The sequence below is a fragment of the Pygocentrus nattereri genome, chromosome 6 (assembly GCF_015220715.1).
Source record: "Pygocentrus nattereri isolate fPygNat1 chromosome 6, fPygNat1.pri, whole genome shotgun sequence".
Taxonomy (NCBI): Eukaryota; Metazoa; Chordata; class Actinopteri; order Characiformes; family Serrasalmidae; genus Pygocentrus; species Pygocentrus nattereri.
The window spans coordinates 13,463,064-13,486,907 of record NC_051216.1 but is presented as its reverse complement, the minus strand read 5'-3'; the positions used below and the strand labels follow the sequence as shown (position 1 = coordinate 13,486,907).

General features: G+C 39.7%; 2 protein-coding genes across 5 annotated transcripts; one reads left to right on the top strand and one right to left on the bottom strand.

The window, feature by feature from the left end:
- Positions 1-1,423: 1,423 nt before the first annotated feature.
- Positions 1,424-8,637, bottom strand: wdr4 (WD repeat domain 4). The gene is made up of 11 exons (XM_017691456.2): positions 8,541-8,637; positions 7,911-7,979; positions 7,638-7,784; positions 6,743-6,899; positions 5,152-5,264; positions 4,579-4,639; positions 4,376-4,480; positions 3,484-3,554; positions 3,055-3,241; positions 2,897-2,966; positions 1,424-1,821 (listed from the first exon to the last, which is right to left on the bottom strand). The coding sequence occupies exons 1-11, from the start codon at positions 8,621-8,623 to the stop codon at positions 1,607-1,609; spliced, it is 1,278 nt and encodes a 425-aa protein (XP_017546945.2). The 5' UTR covers positions 8,624-8,637; the 3' UTR covers positions 1,424-1,606.
- A 2,259-nt stretch (positions 8,638-10,896) lies between these two features.
- On the top strand, positions 10,897-21,976 carry si:ch211-140m22.7 (uncharacterized protein LOC570370 homolog). Of its 4 annotated transcripts, none has more exons than XM_037539475.1 (7): positions 10,897-11,045; positions 11,427-11,494; positions 13,085-13,184; positions 15,842-17,329; positions 19,806-19,869; positions 20,637-20,761; positions 21,605-21,976. In XM_037539475.1, the coding sequence occupies exons 2-7, from the start codon at positions 11,450-11,452 to the stop codon at positions 21,634-21,636; spliced, it is 1,854 nt and encodes a 617-aa protein (XP_037395372.1). In that variant the 5' UTR covers positions 10,897-11,045; positions 11,427-11,449; the 3' UTR covers positions 21,637-21,976. The 4 variants fall into 4 exon arrangements, with proteins under 4 accessions (XP_037395372.1, XP_037395373.1, XP_037395370.1 ...); XM_037539476.1 differs by having other exon boundaries at positions 10,915-11,017; XM_037539473.1 differs by lacking the exon at positions 10,897-11,045 and adding an exon at positions 11,096-11,321.
- The last annotated feature ends 1,868 nt before the right edge of the window (positions 21,977-23,844 follow it).

Genomic DNA, 23,844 nt, shown 5'->3' with positions numbered 1-23,844 from the left:
ACATATCAGGGGCTGCTTAAATACTGCTGACAAAACTGTTTACACCTCTTCAGAAAATGTTTTGTTGATAAAGCACTGGGAGGTGGTAGTTATGATGCTGCCATTACATGATGACCAAAAAAGTTGTGATATAATTGTATGAAGGAATGTAAGATTGGTTGTTGCTTATGCCAGTGCAGGCTGGAACGATGTGAGTGGGAAGTAAGCATTTTGCATGAAGCTCACAGCACCCTGATGAAAACATGGTTATGCTATCAGTACCATTTAACTATGCAAAGAACATTCAAATTGTTATGTGAGCTGTTATGGTTCTATACTTAGTCATATGCTAAAGTTTGACAGACTCAAATTACATTTTGTTCAGTTTATAAGTGAATAACATCCTCCAAATAGAACAATCCTGAATACCTCATTGTGTGCAAACTTTAGCACAAATTTTCTGAGTTTAACATATACAAAAATAAACATTAAATGTGCCATAACATTTGCATAGGCCACATTTTGTTGTATTTTATATGTTAATGCAGCAAATAAACAGCAATTGTGTATTAAAATGTGTAGAAGTGTGTGCTCTGCACAGGATGTGTTCACTTGAAAATCAAACGTGTCATCTGACCGGAGGCGCTCAAACTTTTGCATTGTATAATTACTGTTACTAGTAAAGAACCCCTGAAGGACCCTCACCCTTTTTAAGGGTATGTAATTGCTAAACTTTCCAGTTTATCCATAACTCCCAGTAGTTCCAGTGGACACAACTCAAAGGCAGTTAAAGGGGAATTCCACCAATGTTTACATTTTTCTGCATAATTCAATCACTGAGATGTAAACATGTATCTGAATGACATGCACAAGTCATTCAGAGTGGCTTGATGTGAAATGGCACACTGTAGAGAAATTTACCAGCTTGGATTTCTTTACAGTGGTGGTGATGATAGGAACCAGGGGTTGTGATCATCTTCCTCTCAAATGTAGTCGTTTCCTCAGTTTAGTTCCAACCTGCATCCAACAAGCTGCCCTGTTCCTTCTTAACTCTAATACATCTGATCCAGCCAATCAGTGACTTGGGAAGAGGTTGATCAGCTGGAGTAGGTGAGACAAACTGGTTGGAACTAGGCTCTGCAGGACAGTAGTTCTCCAGGACCAGGGCTGGAGAACACTGATCTACACCATTTGAACGTCTAGTTCCTATGACCACTACTGTGAACTATTCTGAGTCAGCAAGTTTCACATCAAACTAATCTGAATGACTAACATCTTAATGAGTTATTATGCAGAAATATTGAAAAAGTGGTGGATTTAATAATGGAAAATATTAAGGTGTGTTTTGCAAAAAATCTAATCATAAGCATAGAGACTTCTGACAGACACAAAGCAGGGCACCATCATGGATAGGAATGTGTGTGAACTGCAAGGAAACACTGAATGAAACAAAAACGTTTATTTTAAAAATTGATATTTCTATTTGCCTTTGTAAAAATAACAATATGCATTTAAATGCAGCTGAAAGGAAGCAGAACTGAGATCCATACACACCAACCAAACCATCACTGGAATGTTCATCATCAGTTGGGTTAAAATAAAAATCTAAATGCATCTCTGCTGGGTTCTAGCTGCAGTTTGGAGGCACTGGTTCACTTTTATTCTCCTTTTTGCTCTTCTTTGCTGCCCCGTTGGACTGCAGGCCATTTCCTTCTGTCCTCTTCTTACCCTCCTTCTGACCCTGCTGCTGCAGTCTCTCCTGCTTCTTCTGCAAATACGAGGCCATGTTGTCAAAGTTGACCTTGTAGAGGTGCTTGAAGCAGCTGTCCGCCCCCACTGAGTCTGAGACAGAGAAAGGAAAAAGTACAGCAAGAGGGAAGCAAAAGAAGAGGGTAAGGGACAGCAAAACAGAAGGTGATGTACAAAAATAGAAAAAGTAGCTTAATGGAGCACCACACTGAGTGACAAAAAAAACAAGGTGATACTGTAATTATATCTGAAAGTATCAGATAATATTTAAAAATCAATTAATGATCAATATTGATATTAATTGATTTATTGATAAGTACCTTTTCTCCTCAGTATTGATCCTCTATGCTAAATGTCTTACCTGACATAGCTTGTTTTGATAGGCCAATTTAGTTCAGTTGAGCTTCTTTTTAAATTACAATAACCCCTTACCCCTTAGTGTTGTGAACAAAAAACAAACTTAACTCTCAATTAATTTAGTTTATATATTAACTATATTAAAAACTTCTTTTAAAACAATTTGTATCACTCAGCAAGTAACACACTCATACGCAAAACATTTGGGCGCCCTTGATGCATTTTAATGCACAACTATTCTTTATTTGTTAAATTAAACATATTAAAAAAACTTTTAAATGTGACCTGGGCAAAAGTTATGACATTTTATTTATTTCCCAAATATGTTAGATTCAGTAATTAAATAGAAATTATGCAGAAAAGTGCCAAAGTATGTTCTCTGTAGACGATGTGTCTCTTATTTGCAACATGGCAATCAAAGCAAGATGCTGATATCTTTACCATAAGAGCAAAGTATAATAAAGTGAAATAAAATGTAAATAGATAAATACAGTACATTATTTATCAAACTTTAAAAACTTCGTAATGGTCCCAAACAATTTGAATAATAATAATAATAATCATGGCAAACTGTTTTGTGTCCACAATAGTATTTTGATCTATACTGGACAACTTATCATTGATAAAAATAAAAGCAACTATTAATACAAGTCATTTTAAGGTATAGAGCTGTGGTGCATTTTGTTAGATATATCAGCCAGCACTAGCATGAAGGACACAGCGAAAGGAGATTTCCTTCACAGTAAACATGATGATTTTATGTGGTTTCTGATGCAGTTATGAACCAAATCCTCCTTAGCAGACACCTTACCTTTGAAGACGTCCCACTGGGTGTGGAGTGCTTCTGTTACTCTCTGTAGATCAGCACTTTCTGAGTCATTCTGCTCCACACAGACAAAGCAGCAACGTGAGAATGATGTCACCAAGTCAGTTTAGCAGCTTCTATAAAAGTGAGGCCTGTGTACACACCTGCCAGTGCTCCTGTGAGCGAGTGTACAGAAGGACGCTGGTGTCCTTGTTCTGCAGCAACACCCAGAGTCGACCTTGATGGTCAAAGGTCATGTCCCAAGGAGCATGAGGCAGGGCAAGTTTCTTGGTGGGGGTCAAGAGCCCCCATGACCCATCCTCCACCTCAAACAGCTGAATGCAGGGAGATCTTTAATGAAATACAGATGTAAACATTATTGCAGTAAAATAATGCACACATCCCATCTAGTTATTACATTAGCATCATCATTGCAGCTCTGTAAATAATAGTTTATGATATGTAAATGAAAGTGTTTTTCAGGTGTTTAACAAAAAAGGCATAATAGTAATAATAATAATATTAATAATGATATTAATAATAATAATAATAATAATAATAATAATAATAATAATAATAATAATAATACGCACCTCTCACACTGTGCAGCAACATGGCGTCCATCTGGAGAACTGATTATCCGACTCACAGCAAACCTCTGCGGCTAAAGGTGACAACATCACAACGTAAGTAATGTTTGCTGAAACAAAAACAATGTTTGTCAATCACAGCAGAACGATCACAATCATTCAAATATATATTTTGAAAACTAATCCAAGCCCACCCTGAGCCCAAAGTCATACATGAAACCCAATATTTTGGCAGGGCTCATCAGTCTTGAGTCTGGTAGAAGACTTGTACATTAATTCATTTCCCTGATCATATTCAGCTCAATTCATCTAACCACACCATTTAAAATACAAAGCTTTTGTTTTCCTGTAATGTTCCAACAAAAAGTAATGACTTTCGCCTGCCTGACACTGCTAGGTACTGAAAGGAACAACAACAACAACAACAACAACAACAACAACAATGTGAGCGATAATGAAATCAATTGAAATAATAAAAGATTTAATAGTTAAAAATAAGAGAAAAACTGTTTTGGAACATTACAATAGAAGTAATAAAGAGAATAAATAATACAGTTGGAATATCCTAACAGAAGTAATGTTCACAGAAAAAAAAAAGTTTATGCTGATGGTAAAAAATACAATTTTTCAATCAAAATAAATAACAAAGCACACTATCTGCTTTAGGTTCATTAGCTGGTTAAATGTTTAGGAACAGCTTGACAAGCCACGAAAAGCGTCTTGTGAAATCTGTTTAGTAAAACACTGGAACTAACAGAAACTAAATGGGGACTGAGGATGAGACCAAGTGACTCCACTTTGTTCTTTAAAATATGTATACCCACTGTTACTGCCAGGAATGCTAAAGTTTGGTGGATCATGGCTAGAAGCAACAGTAATGTAGCTGCACTGTCACCTTTTCAGTCTCCGTTTCAGAGCTCTGTGAGAAGCCGAGCTGCTTCAGGTCGAAGCTCTGTAACCTCCTGCCAGTCTCATAATGCCAAAGCTTCAATGTGCCGTCCTGCCAATACAATGCAGTCAGACCAACAGCTATTTTAACCTGTATAAATAAGAGTTAATATACACTGAGCAGTAAAGTCAAATACAAATGATTCCTACCCCTGAGCCAGATAAGAGCCATTCAGGATGTCCAGCAGGAACTAACAGTGCACTGACAAACCTGTAAGAGAAAGTGAGAGAGGTACTCATCAGAAGATCAAATGACAGCTGGTTTTATGGATGAAACTGCAGGGGGCGATCTGACCACTTTCCTTCCTTTCAGCAAAATGCCAAACTGCTCTTTCTAGTATGTGCGTCAGGCTCCATTCCTTGCAGGCAGCACACTGCAGACTTCACCACACTGCCTCATTAAACACACCTGATTCAGCTCATGAGCTAATAAGATATGCCATCATGAAGAGAATTCAAAGCGTTAGATGGGGGTAAACGCTAATGTCTGCAGCACTTTGGCCTGGAAGGTCCACAGTTTGACATGCTTGTTCTATCAAAGGGTTATTAAACCGCATCAGCAATTATACATGTAAAAGGGTACAGATTTAAAAAATGTCATTTGGATTAAGTGAAAGTACTCTTTACTGATTAAGTAAACTGTGTCAGTAAAACAGAAGTTGTCTAGGCTCCATAAATATAAGCTCCACGTGCAGTAGACAACTCCATGCATGTCATGCTTACTCTTTGTGGCCCAGACAGAAGGCCTGAATGTTGTATGGAGATCTGCGGAGGCTCACTCTGATCTTCTCATCTCTGTCTGCTGTAATGATGTACTTATCATCTGGAGACAGCGTCTGGGGAAGACACAGGTTACACTAAACCATGCAGCACACAAAAGTCCTCCAGCTAATTCTGGATAGCCTACACAAGCTGCATTTTAGTGGCTTACAGCTAGAAGAAGAGCCCAAACCAGCGTTTTGAAAATCCATCACCCTGTGGAGTTTAGACAGCTACCACTTCCTATCGAGGTCGTCATGAGCAGTTTAATATAACAGGGGAATTCCACTGATTTTTCTAGATTTCTGTATATTTCAGTCTATGAGATGTACACACAGTCATTCAGAGTGACTGTGCAGTCACTCTGAGAAACTCAGAGAAACTCCGACTCAAATTTTCTTTACAATGGTGGTGATGGGAACCAGGGGTCACAATGTCTCATAGATTAGGCAGTGTATTCATAATTATTTTTTGTAATAACTTTCCATGAGTGAGATCTTGAGGCATTAAACTCATCAGATGTCTGGTTCCCATCACCACCTCTATGAACAATTCTGACTCAGCAATTTTCTCTAGAGCAGAACATTTACATGGAACCACTCTGAATGCTACATTTAAAAAAAAATGGTAGAAATCCTCTTTAAAACCAAGAGACATGACAAGGCAAATCGGCAGAGCATGGACTGGTACCCATACTGTCCCTATTATACACTGCCTGTCAAAAGTTTGGTGACACTGCACCTTTTCCCAAATTTTTTTTAAGGATTGATTTTCACTCTAACATTTCTAACAAATAAAAAAAAACCACAGTGTTTGGTAAGCCTAAAACTATTTACTAATAATTGAAATATATCCCTTAATGTTCATGCTCTTCAATGTATGAACAATAAAAAAACAGGGCAAGATTTGAATAAATAATGATTTGACAAGCTGTTGTTACAATCACATATTGAAACTCGGACACACACACACACACACACACACACACACATTTTCTAAGCCGGAGCCTGTCCCAGCGGTCACTGGGCAGAAGGCATTATACACCCCGGACAGGTTGCCAGCCCATTGCAGGGCAGACAGACAGACACACACTATCACACACACCTAGGGGCAATGTAGCATGTCCAATTGGCCTAACTGCATGCCTTTGTACTGTGGGAGGAAACCGGAGAACCCGGAGGAAACCCATACAGACACGGGGAGAACATGCAAACTCAGTCGCCCAGCTGGGGAATCGAACCCAGTAGCCCCTTGCTGTGAAGCGACAGTGCAACCCACCGCACCACCGTGCCGTCTCCATATTGAAACTCTTTTGGCCAAATGGCTGTTTAGACAAGACACAGGCTTGAGTGCTGAAGAGCACAGCCATCAAAACAAGGAGATACAATGTGTGGAGTTTGCCATTATTCCCAAGGTAGGAAGATTGTTCCTCTGTTTTTGTTTAATACATTAAATTAGCACCACCACCAAAGAGCTCTTGCTTATTTTTTTTTCAAAATCATTTTGAAAACCAGTGTAAACAAACTTCTAAACTCAAAGAAATCTAACTGCTTACTATGGAGAGGAGCATAGAGAGATGGCCCAACTTCAGCTCGCCTTGTTTCTGTGGCTCCAGAACAGAAAATGAGTAGACATCGCCTGACTTATCAGCCACAAACAGCTCATCCTCAGCCTGACTGAACACCAAGGAGGTGCACCTCCGCACAACCCACCTGAGGAATGGAAACATCAACATTTACTCTCTGATTAAATTTTTGATCCCAAAGAATTCATGATAGTTACATATGAAAAAGAAACATTTTCAATAGATGTTTCTTCAATAAACTATTATTGTAATTGAGTGTGACTGAAGAACCTTTTTCAAGTTTAATGAACCTGAACATAATGTAAAGGTTCTACACCACTTAAAGGTTTGTCCTCAAACTGTGAGTTGATTTAGAGCCAGGTGTCCAAACATCTCAGGAGGCCAAAGTACAACTTTCAAATTGTGTTTTTCAAACGATATTTTATTACATTACATTGTTTTTTTTCTTTTTACATGCTTCAAAAACATAATAATGAACTAAAAATGAGAATTTAATCCATTATGTAAAGTATAAAAATGTTTGCTCACAATTTGATCCGCAGATTACACTTTGGCAGCCTTGATTAAGGCCAATTAAATTGGCCACGCTACTTTGATTAGGACAGGCAGGTAAAGAGTTTTGTTCAGTAACGTGTTATACTCCTAGAGCTAATCCATATACAGTATAATACATTCTATATATTTTTTGGTAACTGAGTGCGAAATATTATAGAACTGTGTCATCTCACATGCTGACCGAGGCCATGCTAAAAATATGTAGCTAATTATTTGATTTATTTAACACTTGGGTATTAAGCATAGTGATGCTACACTTACCATCATGGAAATAAAAACTGTTGCATCATGATAACCCATATGCCAATACCTCGTACTGATGCACTGCCATGACGGTTGTGTGCAGAACAGAATGAGCCGTTTGTTGTCGTCTGTCAGAGCAGCGTATTTTCCTGAAGCTGATATGGTGCAGGCGAGGATCCGATCACTGCCCTTCTCCTCCGAGCCCCCTCCATCACTGTATATAGAGAAGTACCACATATGACCATCATCTTGATTCAGCTCTCTACGTTTTTTGTGATTTGAGCAGCTATTAGGGGCAGAATGTTCAAGTCAATTGCTCTATAGAGAAAAAAACATTTACCTTTTATTCTCAGCTTCAGCTTCCTTCGGTTCCTGCTCCGCTTTGGCACAGTCAAACACGAATGCTTCCCTTTTTTTTTTGGAAAAGATTACCAAACTTTGATAAACAAGCTAGTCAAAATGATCCAAAATGATCTAGTGATCAAGATGCATTGCTATATCAGAAATGTATGGAGTGCTGGCTTGGTAGGGATATCAAGCATCTGTCCCATTGACAAAAATAAGGACTGTCCCATAAGAGGACAGTTAAGACAAACCTCAAATTTTGCCTCAGGCTCTCTATCCAACTGAAAAAACTCCTCCCAGAGGATTACAGCACTGTGCAGCTCAGCTGGGTGTTTCCTCAGAACTGTGTATTACATACGTCTCTATCTATAGTCTATCTATGATCTATACTAAGATTATGTCTACAGATAATGTTTATGCAGAACTATAAAACTATAAAAGATATCTTATCATGTAGTGTGCCTCCTCTAAAACATCTTTTCAGCAGCTGGTAATGAACGCAGTGTTAAACATGTCCATGCACTGCAGCCCCTCCTGGTCTCCAGCTCGAGTTCCTGATCTACAGCAGCGCCACCTTCACACTGAGAAAGACACTGTTAAACACAGTAACACACACACAGCTGACCTGCTTTCTCTGATGTTCACTGCTATTAGATACTGTGAGCAGCTCGTCAGCAGCCAGTCTCCAGAGCAGCACAGAGCAGCCATGATCACTGCAAAACCACGTGGGCAACTTCAGTCGCTTGTTTATTACGCCATCCAAAGTAGCTCTGCAGGGCGCGTCTCAAACGGAGGGCGGTGCCTGCTCCCTTGCTGTCTAAGGAGATGGTTTTTCATGAAAGCTCTAAAAAACTGGCTTGAGACTGTGTGAATGGTGCGTGTTACTAACTATATTTATACCATTAAGCAATGACATATGCCCTACATAGCGCACTGAAAGTTATAAACAAAAAACACAAGACGACATAAATCATAGAAACAGAGTAAGTGTAGAAGATAAGATAGGATAAGATAAGGCTTTATTGTCATTAAGGCATCACATGTGGTACACGAGGTGGAACGAAATAGTGTACTCAAGGTCCCAGTTAACTCCTGAAAGTGACAATAAACAATAAATAGAAGGTGCAAATAACAGCAGCATGAACCACAGCAGCACCAGTACGAGGTAGAAGGTGTACATCTTAATACTGATAACGTACAAAGTGACGTGTAGGGGTGATACAGTGGAGGCACTGATTCAGTACAGCAGCAGAGATAAATAAGTGGACATGAAGTGCCATTGCAGTGATGTCTAATTATAGCTGCGCACTGCTTTGCTTTTATCCGATTTATATTCTTCTTCTTCTAGTTCTACTACGTTTTATTATTTTGTTCTGCCGTTTCATTGCCGCGTAACTAGTCCCGCAGTTTTCGAGATATCGACATCGTTCCAGCTCCAGGTTGTCCGGCCCGGTTGTGTGATGCGTGCTTGTATGCAGCTTTTTGATCGGATGCTCGGATTCCGAACAGCGGCCCAAAATGTGGGAATTTTCGTCCCATTGAAAATGAATGGGGAGGCTGTTGGCAGACTGCCAGACATGATGTCACAATGCCTCGTTCTCGATGTCTCCCCTGCTCCCAGCCTCTCTCTCTGCATTACCACCACTCATCATGGGTTTTTTAAGGTGGAACTGATTTTAAGCTGGAACTGCACTTAGGTAGCATTGAATTTTAAGGTGGAACTTCTTTTAAGGTAGCACTGAGTTTACATTGACAATGAATTGGGCGAAAACTTGCACGATAATCTACTGTGCTTCTGCTTGCCCATACACTACTTCAGGGCAGCCCCCAAGCATGAATTCACTTCTATTCCATCCCTCGTTCCTCGCATAGACTTCCATAGTATCCACTGCTCAACTATCCCGCGTTTCCTTCAGGAAAGGCACATTTCTAGTTGCAATGTAAGAGTCTTAGAACTGACATATGGAACACTTTAACCAGTAGAACACACTTTCAAACATCATCTGGAGCCTCACATAATAGATTGATGTCATTACATATCGTATTCATGTTTCTAAATGAAAAATGCGTTTTTAACCATCTTGATTTTCGTCTTCACTCAGTTCCTTCAAAGTTTCACATTTATGAAGAAACGTAGTAAAAAGACAAAAAAAACTGCATATGTGCCAGACTGACCTATACGCTCTTCTTCCCTTTGCTCATTTTTCTTTATTTATTAGTCAGACTTTTTTGCATTGCCTTCTTTCATTGTTAGTTATAATGATACTTGTGTAGCTTCAGTTTGTTCATGCGTTTTCATTAAAATGTGACAAATTTTTGTCGACTCAGTAAATGAACCTCCAAATATCGACCAGTTAGTGCCCCCTCAGCCAAATTAGGACACGCAAGGCCCCTATTTCAGAGCTGTTTAACTACAAATAAACAAACAAACAAATAAAAGAACAGAAAAAGACCAATGTGCACTTGTTTTAGGACATAATTGTTTTTTATTTTATATTTGTTTAACGCTGTATTTTAATTTTCACCACAGTGAGTCGCGCAACTGACAGACGCAACTGACAGACCTCCTGGGTCATTTCGGTGTCCAGAGTCCCAGCAGGCGCAGCCAGCCTGTGACAAACTGCTGTTTCAGTGGCCACAACGTTGTCACAACGTTGAAATGTTAAAAGTTGTGGCAACGTTGTCTGACAACATTGTGACGTAGTGTCTACGCTGTCGGTGCGCTGTCACAAGCTTCTAGAACCTTCAGACGTTCCATGTCGTGCGTGGAACTCCATGGAATTTTGCTGCTGCAACGTTCCTGAATAATAACGTTGTGACAACGTTGTCCAGACAACGCAGACAGCCCCACATTCTGACAACATTGTAGCAACGCTATAAGAAATTAGACGGCGGTGTGACTGCTGTGTGTTGTCCGCTATTTCTGAGACACTTGATTCTTGACTAGGCAACGTTTCCTCGGTTTGAGACACATCCACAGTGATGAGCGCGACCATCTACTGTGTGCATGGGGGGGTTACAAAAATAAGAAATCCTTGAAACGAAATTCGTGTACATTTAATAGTAGCAGAAAGACTTGCAGATATGCGCTATAACGAATTCGTAAGTGGAGTTAATAATGACATTTAGGGTGAGTTTTTCTGAGGCAGGAGCGCGTGTACGGGGGTGGGGGGAGGGGGGCTAGTAAATAAACAGTGAAAGGGAGCGTTCATTCAGTGAAGGTTCATCTTGTTGAATCGGAGGGTAACGTTAACTGTCCAGGTCCTGCTAAATTTAATAACTTCCAACAGAGCAAATTCAGTCGAAAGAGCACACCCCACACTCACTGTGACGGAGGCATAAATATTAGTTTTGTAGTGATACTGGCGTGGTTCTTATTTTCAGCTAAATCGCTAGCTGGTTGCAGGTACTGATGCGGCGGCGTGCTGATAGACTGACTCTAGTTCAGACTAATATAATTCAGATAGCTTTTGGAAAGAAGGATTAAGCAAAAATCGTCATGTTTCCACAGGGAGAGGTCTTTAGAGCTCAATCATGGCGGCCTCCTTGCTCAGAATAGGTCGGCTTGGATCTCTTAAGGTAACAAATTTATGTCCTTTTAGACTTTTTTGGTAGTTGTGAGTTGCCTGTGAATGTTTTGTAGTGTTTATATATGAGAATGCATGTCTTAACGAGTGTATGCTCTTTGAATGAGCCCGTAAAGCTGTGGCTGAGGTTGGCTTCCTATCCGCCAGCTTCTTGTTCGAACTTTACCGTTCCACCTTAAATGGTGCAGCAGTTACACACTGGCGCCTGAGGCTGGGAACGTTACTGTTGCCCCATTTAAGGTGGAACGGTAAAATTCCAGTAGAGGCTGACTTCAGCGTCGTATTGAAGAACCTGTAAGCTATCGGGTCCAAGAACAAGACAAGCTGATTAGTGAGCCACGAACCCGTGTTCACTGTCTGAAACCCTGATCACCTTTAACAGTAATGCCTTCACACCTGGATAAACTCCTAGCTGACAGGTTCGCCTTGCTTCTGAAGTTTGTACCATTACGAAGCTCTTCCTCTGCCGTTTATAATGCATTCCTGCGCCAGAAGTGCTGGTTTTGCTCTGAAACTGTAAAGGAACACGCTGTACTTTTTTGGCTGGTACTGACCAACAAGCACAGAGCAAGTTCATGTTTATGCTCACATCACTGTTCAAAATGTGCCTTCACATTTTTCAGTACACACTTAAAAATTATGGTTTTTCAAAGGTTTTAGTAAAGAAAATGGTTCTATCTAGAACCGTTAAAGGGTTCTTCACATTTACGGAACATGTTCGGTCAAGGGTTCTATTTAGTACCAAAAAGTGTTCTTCTATTATTACGAAGTCAAGCCTTTAAATAAAAGAACCATTTTTGGTGCTTTTATAGATCTATATAAAACACATTCTCCATCAATCTGAAAAACACTTTAATGATACAAGGAACCCTTTAATTATGCCAAGGGTTCTCTGTGTGTTTATGGTTCTATGTAGAACCGGGGTATGAATCTACTACTCCACAACTTCAATTTCAACTAATTAATAGGAAATTGTTTTTAAAAAGAAAGAAATTTAGATGTGTCCCTGATGAACAGAGCATTAGATGAGTTCATAAGGACTTAGAAAGTTGTATAGGTTTGAGAATTAAGTTCTAATAAAATTAACATCCAGAAAAGTGGTGATCAAGTCTAGAAGGATATCTTATCAAGAAATTACTGTAAATAATAACTCTGCTGCTTGTTGTTTATCATTCAGTAATTTATTGCTGTTCCCAGAAAACTTAAAACACTGATTCAAACATCCTAAAAGATGTTATGGTGTATAGCGTATAAGATTTCAATACACACTGATTGTTATTATTAAGTAAAATAACTAATATAACATGCATTTCCAAACTTTTGGACAGTAGTATACCTCAGGAAATTCTGTGCAAGAGGTCTGCATGAAATTGGACAGTGAAAGGTTTTGTTCTAGCTCTGCACTGTAATGACACTTTGACAGCTGTGAAGTTAAAGTGCAGAATGTTGTATTGATGTAAACACCCTCAAATTCCAGTTAAACCAGATTATGCACTTGAACCTCATTGTTTAATTTAAAAGTCTGATGCAGTGTGTTTAAAGGTGTGTTTATATTTATTTATTTTTTTGCTCCTTTAATTAGGTTCTGCAGGTGGAGAGCTGGAGTGCACTAAGAAGAGCTCCAGCAGTTGCTCTCAGTTCAAAATCTGGGGACAGCAAGAAGTCGAAAAAGTCCAATAAAGGTAAATACCAGCAAGTCATGGTTGGCTGTGTTTTGAGATCACTTTCGGATGCACGTTAAAGTTGTAATTGTTGTTCCAAAGCTGGTACCAGCAACTTTAATGTGTGTGCAAAGTTTCTCTCTTATGTATTTGCACAATAAATTTGTTTATTTCTCTGTACCTGTAAACACTGAATGCAGTTTGGGTTCTGTTTCAGTTGTTCAGGAAAAAAAATCTGTTTGAAAACTGAATTCAGGAGACTATGGAGGGTAAAAAAAACTTACAAACATGTGTCTGCTAGTGTTTTGGCTAAACTGAACACAAAAACACAAAGCTTAGCTGAAGAGCCTTTGTAGGCCACCAGTGGTTCAGAGGTTATATTACTGAAAAACCCCTTTCTGACGTGTGCTATCTCTGTCAAATAACTTTAAAGTGTAGAGGAGCATGTCTTGTTGAATTTCCTTGCTGAAGCATAAATGATGGATACTCTGGAACTAGGGGCTGGACATTGCCAAGGAGAAAGTAAAAACTGTATTATTTTACAATTTGGCAACAGAAGACTGCAAAAGCAGCCCAGGTGGAATTATTTAGGAAGTACTATGTTGTACAGTGCCAAAGATAGTTGTGGAATGTCACCCGCTGTATGGTGGTCAGTGCCATACCATGTTCACATAGCAGTCCCAGCTGCTGCAAAGAAGTATTGGGTTACCTATGGTAATGGCGCACGTTCAGTAGCAGAAGTAAACGCTACATCACTGAAAAGCATACAACAGTTGGAGGATGACAGTATCTGAAGATGGCAGGTGGTATATAGATGGTGGTATTCGGTCGGTTCTGCTCTTCCTGTTGGTTGTGACTATCTTTGTTGGCATGCCACAAAAATTGCCACAAAGTTAGACAGGCTTTGATAAATAAAGGAATTATGCTCTCGAAATATGAGCCATAAAGACAGCAGTTACTTCGACAGCCTGAATTATTCCACACTTCATGACAAGACATAGCCCACTTGGAATTAGTTAAGGGATATCTGTATCCCTTATATACATCATGCACTCAGATTACACATGCACACTAGGGGGTACAATGATACACATTTTCAAGTTCGATATGATATTTGATTTTGAGGTCGTAATACAGTTCAATTTTCAAATTTAAATTATTATATTATATGTGGTAAAAATGTCTTAATTCTACAGAGCTCTAATTATATGCTACTTTGGCTTCGATAAATGCACGTTCTCTGATAGAACTATGCCAGTGCCTGACCTGTCGCCCTCTACCAAAATAAACTCCTGGCTGATGAAGCTACTGCACTTAACTTTCAACTAGAACTTACACATTCTTTAGGAAAATGAAAAAGTTATTTGACTGGGTGTGGCTGTATCATTAAACCTGCCCAGTTCACTGGGCCCAGTGAGAACCCCCTCTGGAAAAGACTTGGAATAAGTTGGTGTTCCAACATCACGAAATAAAACGATCTTCCCTCCAAATGTGGCATTTTGAATAGACAGCAAAATTGAATTCAAGTCTAAATTCCGCTGTGGTTTTGTGAAGCCAAGACCTAAACTGCATTCCTCTACTTTTGCAGTCTTCTTCTTGCTATACAAATATGAGTGATTGTGTGCTGGTACCATATTTGATTGTTTTGCTTTGTGTTTTGATGCACCTTAAATTATTGTTTATCTCATTCATGCTTATAGTATATATGGCTTCTTTCTCACCATTAAGATTTCTTCCCTACAGTTAGTTTTTTTTTTTTTTTTTTTTTAAGATTGATGTGTAGCCAGCAACAGTATAATGAAATTCTTTCTTCCAGAGTGTGCACTTCTTCTTCAGCCAGGAAGATCCACATGTGTAAATTATTTAATGTTCTTTTTTTATTTCTCATAGAAACGACAAAAGACTGTATTCTGGTGTGCAGTCTAATTAACCTTCCTATGATTTGAATTTAAATTGTGTTCTGTAACAGTGAATGGCAAATTTTTAACCAAAAGTGATTTGTTTTTAGTCACATTCTTGGAGGGGTATGTTGTGAAACAGATTCTTGCTGACCAGGTTTTTCATACATGCAAAGCCAGTATCAAGAAGATAGAGATTTAACAGCAGGGCTGTTGAGATTAATGAAATTGTACTCTGACTTTAAAGAAGGACAGCTATTAATGTATATCTCTAATGATCAGCTCAGTCATTGTTTTGAAGTAGTTTAATTGATCAGACGTCTCTTGGTTCTTTTAGTTAGGGAGAAACTTGAGAGACTAGGCTTAAGCTACCAATGCTGCAAATATTTAGCAAATGCTGCAAAAAAGACACTTAGATCCCCTAAATCAGAAAATTAAGGCAGTAGACATGGACAGCCTAGAGTCCTAGAATTAACCCTTAAAGCTCACAAGTTTACTAATAGCTTTTCAGTTGAGTCCCTTAACCTTGTGTAATTGATCCCTCAGTTACCGTACCAGAAACACCCAAAACTGCACTACTCCTGTTTTGTAATATACCCCTTATATTTTTGTTTGAAAATGTACTAGGGCTTAGATTGTTGATCTAATGCCTTTTTGCTGATGGCACTGGGTAAATTACTTGTGTCCGGTGGTTTTCAGTGATTCAGTCGGGTCAGATAATGCAAGACATGAATATAATACATGTCTTTACATGTTAACCTTCCTTCCCTTCCATCTCAGAAAAGCCCACGACAAAAACATACTTCGATATAGAAAAACTTGTCCAACACAAATCCTACATGGAATTGCCCAAGAAGGAGAATGCAGCGTTAGCTGCTGCCGCCGCTGCTGCAGAAGCAGCACCTGCTGTTGCTGCCCGTGTGTCTGAACCTGTAATTCCTGAGACAGTTGCAGCTGCTGCAGCAGCAGTACAAGCTCCAGCTATTGCCCCTGCACCTGAAACTCAAGCTGCTTCAGCCCCTGCTGCAGAACCTGTAACTGGGCCTGTTGCAGAGCCAGTTGTTGAAGTCGCTGCAACAGTAGCTGTTGCCGAAGCTCCCATGCCTGCTGCCGAAGCTCCCACGCCCGTGGCACCGGTTGTGTTAGCTGCGCCGGTTGTGGAAGCTGCGCCAGTTGTGGAAGCTGCGCCGGTTGAGGAAGCTGCGCCGGTTGAGGAAGCTGCGCCGGTTGAGGAAGCTGCGCCGGTTGTCGAAGCTGTCACTTCTGAAGTTACAGCTGCAGTAGTGGCTGATGAAGCTACTGCACTTAAGTCTGAGATTGGTGCCTCTACAATTGAAGCAGTTGTCCCTGAAGCCCCAGCTGCAGAAACATCAGCACATGCACCAGAACCTGTAGCAGAAGTGGCAGTGCCTGCACCAGAGCCTCCTGTGGAAGCAGCAGCACCTACACCAGAGCCTCCCGTGGAAGCAGCAGCACCTACACCAGAGCCTCCCATGGAAGCAGCAGCACCTACACCAGAGCCTCCCATGGAAGCAGCAGCACCAACTCCAGAGCCTCCCATAGAAGCAGCAGCACCAACTCTAGAGCCTCCCGTGGAAGCAGCAGCACCTACACCACAGCCTCTTGTGGAAGCAGCAGCACCTACACCAGAGCCTCCTGTGGAAGCAGCAGCACCTACACCAGAGCCTCCTGTGGAAGCAGCAGCACCTACACCAGAGCCTCCTGTGGAAGCAGCAGCACCTACACCAGAGCCTCCTGTGGAAGCAGCAGCACCTACACCAGAGCCTCCTGTGGAAGCAGCAGCACCTACACCAGAGCCTCCTGTGGAAGCAGCAGCACCTACACCAGAGCCTCCTGTGGAAGCAGCAGCACCTCCACCGGAACCTGCTTCAGAACCTACCCCTGAAGCTCCTGCACCAGCCCCTGAAGTAGTCCCGGAGGTTGCAGCCCCTGCAGAAGTTGTCTCTGAAGTTGCAGCAGAAGTCCCACCTGCCCAAGAGGCTGAAGTGGCCCCAGTTGTAGAAGCAGTGGTTGATGCAGTAATAGAAGCTGCTGCTGAAGCAGTAACTGAAGTAATAGCTGAAGCTGTCCCCACTAAAGCTGTCGCAGAAGTAGTGGAGGCTGTGGCTGAAACTGTAGCCGAAGTTATTGTAGAAGCTGCCGCTGAAGTTGTGGCTGATGCGGCCCCTGCAGAGGAGCTGGTAGACCCTGCTGCCATTATAGCAGATGCTGCTGAAGCTCCTGTTGAAGTTGTGGAAGCGCCTGAGGGTACACATCATCTCCCTTTAAACCTTCTTCTTTCTACTACTTTTTTGGAGTCTTTGAAATATCAACAGCTACTTTTTTCAGTTTATGTATGGGCCATATACATTTTAAATGGCTTAAATTCAGACAGCAAGGCTTTTAATTTAGCTCGTCATAACATTGTTTTTAGCTGTCTTAGACAAACTAGAACTACCATGGTCCAGCATCACTGCAGCCATGTAGACTCAAGCCACTCGAATTAGGCTGCGCTCATAATCTAAGTTGTGATATGGACAGCAGCCTGTTTGTCCCCAGTGTTCAAAGGTCATTTCATAACTTGTGCTCTGTGTTACTGTACAAAATATGGGCATTTAGGTAAGTACTGCAAGCTGAACTAATCTGACCTTTGAAATAGGAGACTCTTCCAACAGGGGACAGTTCTTCTGTCTGTGTCATGGCTTGGGTCATGAACACAACCTAGCCAGCCCCACTCACTTCCCTCCCTGCATTCTACTCATCATTCGTTTACATATTGGTGCATTTATGCATTTCTGGTGTTTGTGGCTTTCTCATTGCCCTGTCCTTTTCAAGTGCTTGTTTTCACTGCATTAGCTCATGCTGCATCATTTGTTAGTCATTGATTTGCATTACATCTTTTATTTACATTAATCTTTGCTTTTGTTCCATGTTCTGCTTGATGCCAGTAATTTACAAAACTCATTAAAGGGGAATTCCAACTTTTTGCTAATTTTCTACATAATTCAAGTGTTGAGATGTAAACAAAGCCATTCAGAATGGTTTGATGTGAAATGGTTCACTGTAGAGAAACTTATTTCCTTTACATTGGTGGTAATGTGAACCAGGAGTCACAATGTCTAAAGCTCAAAATGCTATTTTGTTAGTACCCAAAGCCACCAGTGAGCCTACATGTCTCTTTGGAGTTTTTATATATAATGTTGAAAATTGGAAAAATTTTAGTAAATCACAAGAAATTAAGTTTGCTTAGTTATCAGTTTGCCTTAGAATGCCCTAAATGTATCTCTCCACTGTGTTTTGAGCCAAAACCTTATCTCAAAACAATTGTAAAGCTGTGTGTGTGTGTGTGTGTGTGTATAAAAATATATATGTTATAGTATTTATTTTATTATTATTTTATTACAATTGTCCTGGTAAAACAGATGGGATGCATCTATATGACAGTATATGAACAGTACATGCATCACCACACACTTCAGTACGTTTCACAACAAACCACTCTGAATTACTGTGTTTACAAACCCTGCATTATGCCTGCATTTTGAAAAATTGGTGGAATTTCCTCTTAACCGCAGCTTCTTTGTTTACCTCCCTGTCTCTGTTTTTTCCTTTCCTCCTTTTTCTGTTATTTTTCTGATGCTCTGCTTATTTGCTTTAATTTCTCCACCTTTGCATCCACTCAATAATTATACTTGCAGTTGTAAACTTTCTGTTTTTGCGTAAATATACATATTGTTATTATATTTTTGTTATTGTGTAATTATTTTTTTGTTCTGGACATAATGCTAAAAGCTAAGTTTCCTTTTCTTTGTTAATGCTAAAATTAATCTTTGTCAAACTGATGTTGAATTTTCTTTTTCTTGTCTTGTTAAAGGTAATGTTACGGTTATGATGGTGGCCCTGAATTCACTCTCTTTCATGTTCATTGCTTTTCTTATAGCATTACTTTGAATTGGATGCTACAGTATGAGTATGATATGAAAGTGTTTTTGGTTTTGTTTTTTTTAGGATAAGACTTCATACTCATTCTCTCTTCCCCCTTTGCTCGCTCTCTTTAAATATTTGTTTTCAAACCTCACTGTTCTTCCCTGGGAGTCGCATGATATCAGTAACCAATAATATAGCCTCTTTCCCTTTGTATGGTGGTGTATGTGTGAAAGATGGATATGAAAATGTCTGCTGTTCCTCCCCCACTTTCCCAAGGTGGTGAATCACACACTCTGTGAGTCTGAGTTTGCTCTCTGGTTGCTGTGTATGGAATGCAGGTTATGTTTCGTTAAATTCAGTTTAAAATGCAAGAACTAAACCATAACTATGATAAACAAAACAAGTTTGTTTGCCCTTACTCTCAACCTGCTGCAGTCACTTTTCCTGTAGCTGTGGATCACACTTTCTGTTACTCACAGCCTGACCTGGCCATGGTTCCCTGAAAGTTTCACAGCATGAACATCATTGTTAAGTGGTTGATTACATTGTTACAATCCAACTACATTCTCTAATTCTGTGGAGCTTTTGGGTAATCAGGCCTTTGTTCTTTACTTAGTCCCTTAGTGCTCCATGCCAGTTACTGATTTTCTGTATCTACTGCATGCAGTAGATACTTGTTTTGTGCTTGTTTGTGCAGTTTTATAGAGGTTTTCTGAGAAGTGTTTATATGGGAAAATAAAGATTTTGTAATTCAATGACATGCCTAGGCATCAATATGCAAAGTAATGGTTGTTTTTTTTTTTCCTTTGACCATCAGCTGGTTTGGATCCCATTCAGAAACTCTTTGTGGAAGCCATCCGTGACTACTCCTCAAGGAGCATGTAAGTCATATGGTTGATGAAGAAGACTGCTTTTCAAAATTCAGCACTTTTGTTGTACTCACTAAATCATTACCAAGCAAATTTCAATGTCTTTCAATACAAAATTTAATGTGGCTGGTCTTGCACTGCATTCACATATTGGTGCTGAAAACCCGCTGTTCAATGGGTATTGGCAGAATTGATAAAAAAGTACATGACCAACAGCTGCACGTGGCCATGTAAACGTTGACTTGATGATAGCATTACTGCCTGTGTATGGGGCGATGCCGTTCGTTTCTTTGAAGTTCAGGATGTGATGTACATAACTGAGTATGTCTTGGATTTAAGTGCAAACATTTAATGCCCTAAAAAAAAGACAACCACTGCTGCAGTCCATGGCTCCAGTTGGTAAAATTGAGCTCTGGTTGGAACATGGCGACTGGCACTGTCAAAATTTTCCATCACTGTTCAGTTAAATACAATGCAGTATCCACTTTGCTGTCATTTCTCTATCAGCAACATGTAAATACAGCATTAGCATAGCATGGATGGCTGGATGGCTTCTTGATTAGTCTGCAGTCAGTTATGATCTGTAAATATATCCAGCATCTCAAATACATTTGTGCTTTAAGCCACACCCCCTTTCAGTTTGATATTAAAAAGAAGATATGGAAAAATAAAGTTACCAAGGACTCTTCATGGAAGTCAAGGTAGTAGTGTTACTGTTGGTGTCTGTACTGCTATGCCATTTTCTTTGCATGCCTGACTGCTTTCTCCTCTACCATCAGGTCTACTGGTGGCCTAGTTGATGCAGGTCCTGAGTATCAGAAGGCTCTGGCTGAAGAAATTGCCAAACTGCAGCGGCTATATGGTGGTGGTGACTTGACTTCCTTCCCAGAGTTCAATTTCCCTGGTGGGTCAACACTGACTATCTCAAAACCACTGATTGATTTAATTTTTTCCTCTTTGCTTCCTGAAACTGACCTTAGCTGTGTCATCATTTATTATTATATTATTATTATTATACACTGTATGTCCAAAGCTATTCAGAAACTCCATCTAATTAGTAACTCTGGAGTGATGGAGCACAATCCAGTAGCTTTGGCAAGAATTGGAGTGGCACTGTTGATCCAGAGCTGATGATCCTACTGATCCAACATCAGTACCTGACCTCACTAATGCACTTTGACTTGATGTGATCAAATTCTCACAGCAGCGTTCCAGTACCTAGTGTAAACTCTTCCTAGAGGAGTACAGGCTGTTACTGCAACAAAGGGGGACAAACTCCCTATTAATAGCATTGATTCAAGCAGAAGCATTGAATAAGCATGTGTCTACAAATGTTTGGACATGCATGTTATGGGGCTGTCCAGTATGACTTTGCAAATTTCTATCAAAATATTGGCCTCCATAGTATTCACACTGATAAATTAATAACTCGGGTACACCTACCATGCAGCTGAACTTTATAGGTGTACAATTACTGGCTGTAGCTTATCAGTTGCACAGTTTATCAGCTGCCCTGTACCTTATTCGTAATTGGAGATGCAGCCCCCGTTGACCAGAGATGTCATTTGTGTGGTGGACCATTCTCAGCACACTCCCATGACATTGATATGATAGTATGTATGTAAGTGTATCAGGCATAGCAGCATTGCAGATGTTTTTAACACTTCACTACTTCACTTTCTGTCCACCGCATTAGACACACTTAGAGTAAAGCTTGGACTAAAATTGCATTGTCTTTTTATTTCAGAGCCCAAACTGGATGAAGTTTCCACCAAGTAAAGAGCCAGTTCCCGACCTCACCCTCTCTCCTGTGCCTAATTGCAGTAAACGTGTCTTTAGCCTCTGTCACCTGCCTGCCATAGATTTGTTACAGATATTTTTGTGAACCTTTCGAAGCCTTTTTTAACAGTCATATGCAACTAGTTAATACATGTATTGAGTGCACAGTTTGAAAGGGATTAGCACTGTAGCTGGAAAATAATACTTTTTTGGTAGTAGCCAAAATAATACTTCTTTGGCAGTAGGGTTTGAAATGTGTGAGAAGGTTTTCTGTCTGGTCTCTCTGTGTATCTGACCTTGCTGGTGATCTAAACTGTGAAATACAATTTTCTGACCTTTATCTTAAAGTCTCTTTATTTCATATCTTCTTTTTGTTTCCTTTTTTTAATCTCGGCCTGTGAACCTTGTTGATCCAAACAGTTGAAGCAAGTGATGTATCATGGTAAATGCTCATGCAATATAAACTACTAATAACACATCCATATTAACAAGAAATGTACATGCATGCAGAATATGTCCTTCATTGATATTTTAAGTCTGTATGAAAGTGCTCTTACATGGTGAAATTTACAAAAAGCTGTTGGTTTTTGAGTTTCTATAGTACTACAAACATTGAAATCAAATGGGGGGAAAAAGAACAAATTTGATCTATTCCTGTGACAAATCTATGCTCGAATAGTACTCACGCATACTGTGATGTGATGCTGGCTGTATATTCCTTGCTGTGGGGTAGGAGAGTAGTATGATTGAGTAGTTTGAGCATGACAGCCTACTTTCAGATGCTGATTTTAAGTGAAATGTCCCAGTCATAATAGTAAATAAAGCCAGTACTGAAGGTGTCAGTATCATTAAAGAAAATGTAATCTCACACCTTCTCTTAAGCACAACTAAGCAGACCTTAACATCCTCCACAGCTAGTAGCTTTCTCAAAAACCTCCCAGATCAGATTCTATCAGCTGTCTGCTTGAAAATACCAAATTAGATCTTATGACCAAGTGCGAAGCACATACTTTTTTTTTTTTTGCTACTTTAGATAATGTGGATCAAGTAAAAATTAAAGGAATAAGGTAGAAAAGGCTCACCCCATGATACAATGATCATACTCAAGCTTTAAAACACACTGTCAGACAATCATTCTGAAAAAAGCACACCAACGAAATTCCTATTTGCCTAGGAATCCCATACATGAAAAAATTCAGTCTAGACTGAGGCCTCATCATAGTACAAAGACAAAGATCACTAGTGAACATTGTAAATGGTCTTTTATTCAAGGAATAATTGCTGGTTCTGCTTGATCTTAGTGCGGCATTTGATAGACACTCTTACTAGAAAAGCTATAAAACCTAGGAGTAACAGGAATAGCTTTTTCCTGGTTTAGGTCTTAACTGACCGCTATCAGTTTGTAAATGTAAACGGCAAATCCTCTGTTCGTACAAAAGTATAGTATGGTGTACCACAAGGCTCTGTTTTAGGACCTCTATTTAATTATAATCTTTTATTTTAATCTAGTTTGCATTATACATGCTACCACTAGGTAGTGTTATCAGTAAACACAGTATCAAATTTCACTGCTACGTTGATGACACACCATTGAATATATCAACTAAACCAGACAATACTTCAATTTAATAAGACTGAAGGCTGTGTAAAAGACATAAAAGACTGCATCCTGGTTCTTGGTCCAAAAGCTGCTAGAAACAAAGTGCCTTAAACTTAAAAGCTTTTTAGTTGCATCAGATACATCTGGGGGGAAAAAATCCCAATTTGTTCTTAAAAGCACATATAATTAATATTACTAGAATCTCCATCTTCGCAATATTGCCAAATTAAGAAATGTATGATCTACAGGATGCAGAAAAGCTAGTTCATGCCTTTATACCTCAAGAATGGATTACTGTAATGCCCTGCTGTCTGGATGTTCTTGCAAAAGCCTTAAAACGCTTCAGTTAGTCCATAATGCTGCAGCCAGATTCCTCACAAGAACCAGAAGGTTTGACCGTAGCCCAGATTTATCAGTACTGTATTGGTTGCCACTTAAATTCTGTATTGAGTTCAAAATTCTAAACTAAACTGCCTCACCACTCAGTACCTTTGTGAATGTATCTCTTATTATGGACCCTCATGGCTACTTAGATCACAAGGTGCTGGTTAATATTAGTACCTAGGATTAATAAAGTTACATCAGGGGGTGGCGCCTCTTTTTATTTA